General features: G+C 56.0%; 1 protein-coding gene across 1 annotated transcript in view; it reads right to left on the reverse strand.

Moving 5' to 3' along the window:
• Positions 1–343: 343 nt before the first annotated feature.
• CALN1 (calneuron 1) overlaps positions 344–1,794 on the reverse strand; it is a 100,392-nt gene continuing 98,941 nt past the window's right edge. Inside the window, exon 6 of the mRNA XM_057377612.1 lies at positions 344–1,602. Within this exon, the coding sequence (XP_057233595.1) occupies positions 1,475–1,602 (128 nt within the window). The 3' untranslated portion in view covers positions 344–1,474. The remainder of the gene's footprint in view (positions 1,603–1,794) is intronic.

Below are 1,794 nucleotides of genomic sequence, written 5' to 3' on the forward strand. Positions count from 1 at the left end.
GGAATTCCAGCTGGGAGCCCTCTCCCATGAGGGCAAGGAAGTCACATCTGTCCTGGTGTGGCACCCTGGGGCACGGCTCATCCAAAGGAAATGCAGGGATTTATTCAAGTTTCAAAGGAAAAATGCCTTTCCCAAGCAACGGTGGCTCCTGACACTTCCCTGTGTGCTGTCCCTGCTCCGCCTCATCCCAGCTCCTCCTTGCTGCTCCTCAAAATGTGCTCCAGGAAAAACACCCARCTCTCCCTGGATGTGAGAGTCTGACACTCATCAAACACACGGGGCTGGCTCAGGCTGGACTCCTTCTTGTCCTGCTGCAGCCAGCTTTTCCGAYGGYCCCTTCRGAGCCTGCCYGTGGGATGGGGTGGTGGCATGGATMCTGGGAGGGAATGGAGAACTCAGCTGGTCAGAACTACACATTGCCATGTGGGTAAAAACAAAACCTCGCCCACAGGACGATGTCTGACACAACTTTCACTGCAGATCATAACCAGGCCATGTAAAGCAGAATAAATTAAAGTTGTGCAGGTAAGGAAGGAGAGGGGAGGGAAGCTCAGGAGGAGCTGCCCTCGGGATTGTCACTTGGAAAAAAGTGCTTGAAGACCAATATAGAAGAAGGGCAGAAGTTCTGGAGAGCAAATGTCGTTGGATATGCAGAGAGGCCCGAGGAGAGGGAGGTTTAGCTGGCGCTGGTGGTGGCAGAGTCCCTTGGAAGACTTTGCACAAGTTCAGCAATGCCCAGGTGGGAAAATGGGGGTAGCTCCTCAAGCCCTGATTCACAGTCAGAAAAAAGATGGCCAACAGACCCCTGCTACCCCACAGTCTTGTGTCAAGGGTGGAGCTGACGAAGCAAAAAATAGACATTTTGTATGGTGCTGGCAAATTCTCCCGTTTTCCTCCAAAAATACTGTACAAGGATGCTCTGCTCCCCTCTAATGCCGTAAACTCCATGGCATGATCATAAGGGAAAAGGAAAGTGAAGCTGGGACAGGTGGAACAAAAGGAATGGGACTGGCGTGTGGCGATGCTACGAACAATTCCTGGGAACGTGGGCCCGGCGGGGAATTCCGTGGGATAGTCAGTGGGCCCTGGGGAAAGGACGAGTCACGAGGCCGGGCCTCCCCCAAACCGCAGAGCGCCAGCTCCAAGGCTCCTCCGCGCGGCCATTGCTGTTTCGAAGCAATAAYTCGGGACTCCTGGATATGGGATTATTGCATTAGGAAACAAAACCTTTAAAGCATTAGAACAGCCCTTTGATGTCCCTGCCAAAAGGATGTGGTTGTTCACAGGACACGCTGCTGGCTCGGGCTCCTGCTGCAGGCGCCCACTGTGCCCGCGTGTCGGTGCCGTGGGAGTCGGGGCGGGAGCTCTCCCGGGGTGCGCATGCATGGCYGGCGTCCCGCTGCCAGGACAATTCCATCCTGCTGCCAGGACGATTCCATCCCGCTGCCAGGACGATTCCACGCCGCTGCCAGGGCTATTCCATGCCGCTGCGCAGGATCTGGTTGGCGGCGATCAGCATCACGCTGATGATGAAGGCCATGGCGAAGGCGCAGATAAGGCTCTTGCGCACGCACGTCTGGCGGTTCTGCTTCTGGGCGTGCACTGCGGGGACAAGAGYGGGTCAGACACAGCAGGGCTCGTGCTCCCACCTGGAGCAGCTCAGCTACCCTCCTGTCCTCACTGTCCCCTCTCCCTGCTGGGACATTCCCAAACAATCCACACGACCTTCTGGGGCTTCCAAACCAGCCCATCCCAACCCTTCCTAATGCTTCAGGAACTCCTCTCCCTCATCAT

Source organism: Malurus melanocephalus, unplaced genomic scaffold (genome assembly GCF_030028575.1).
Source record: "Malurus melanocephalus ecotype Western Australia unplaced genomic scaffold, MMel_1.1 scaffold_319, whole genome shotgun sequence".
Lineage (NCBI taxonomy): Eukaryota > Metazoa > Chordata > Aves > Passeriformes > Maluridae > Malurus > Malurus melanocephalus.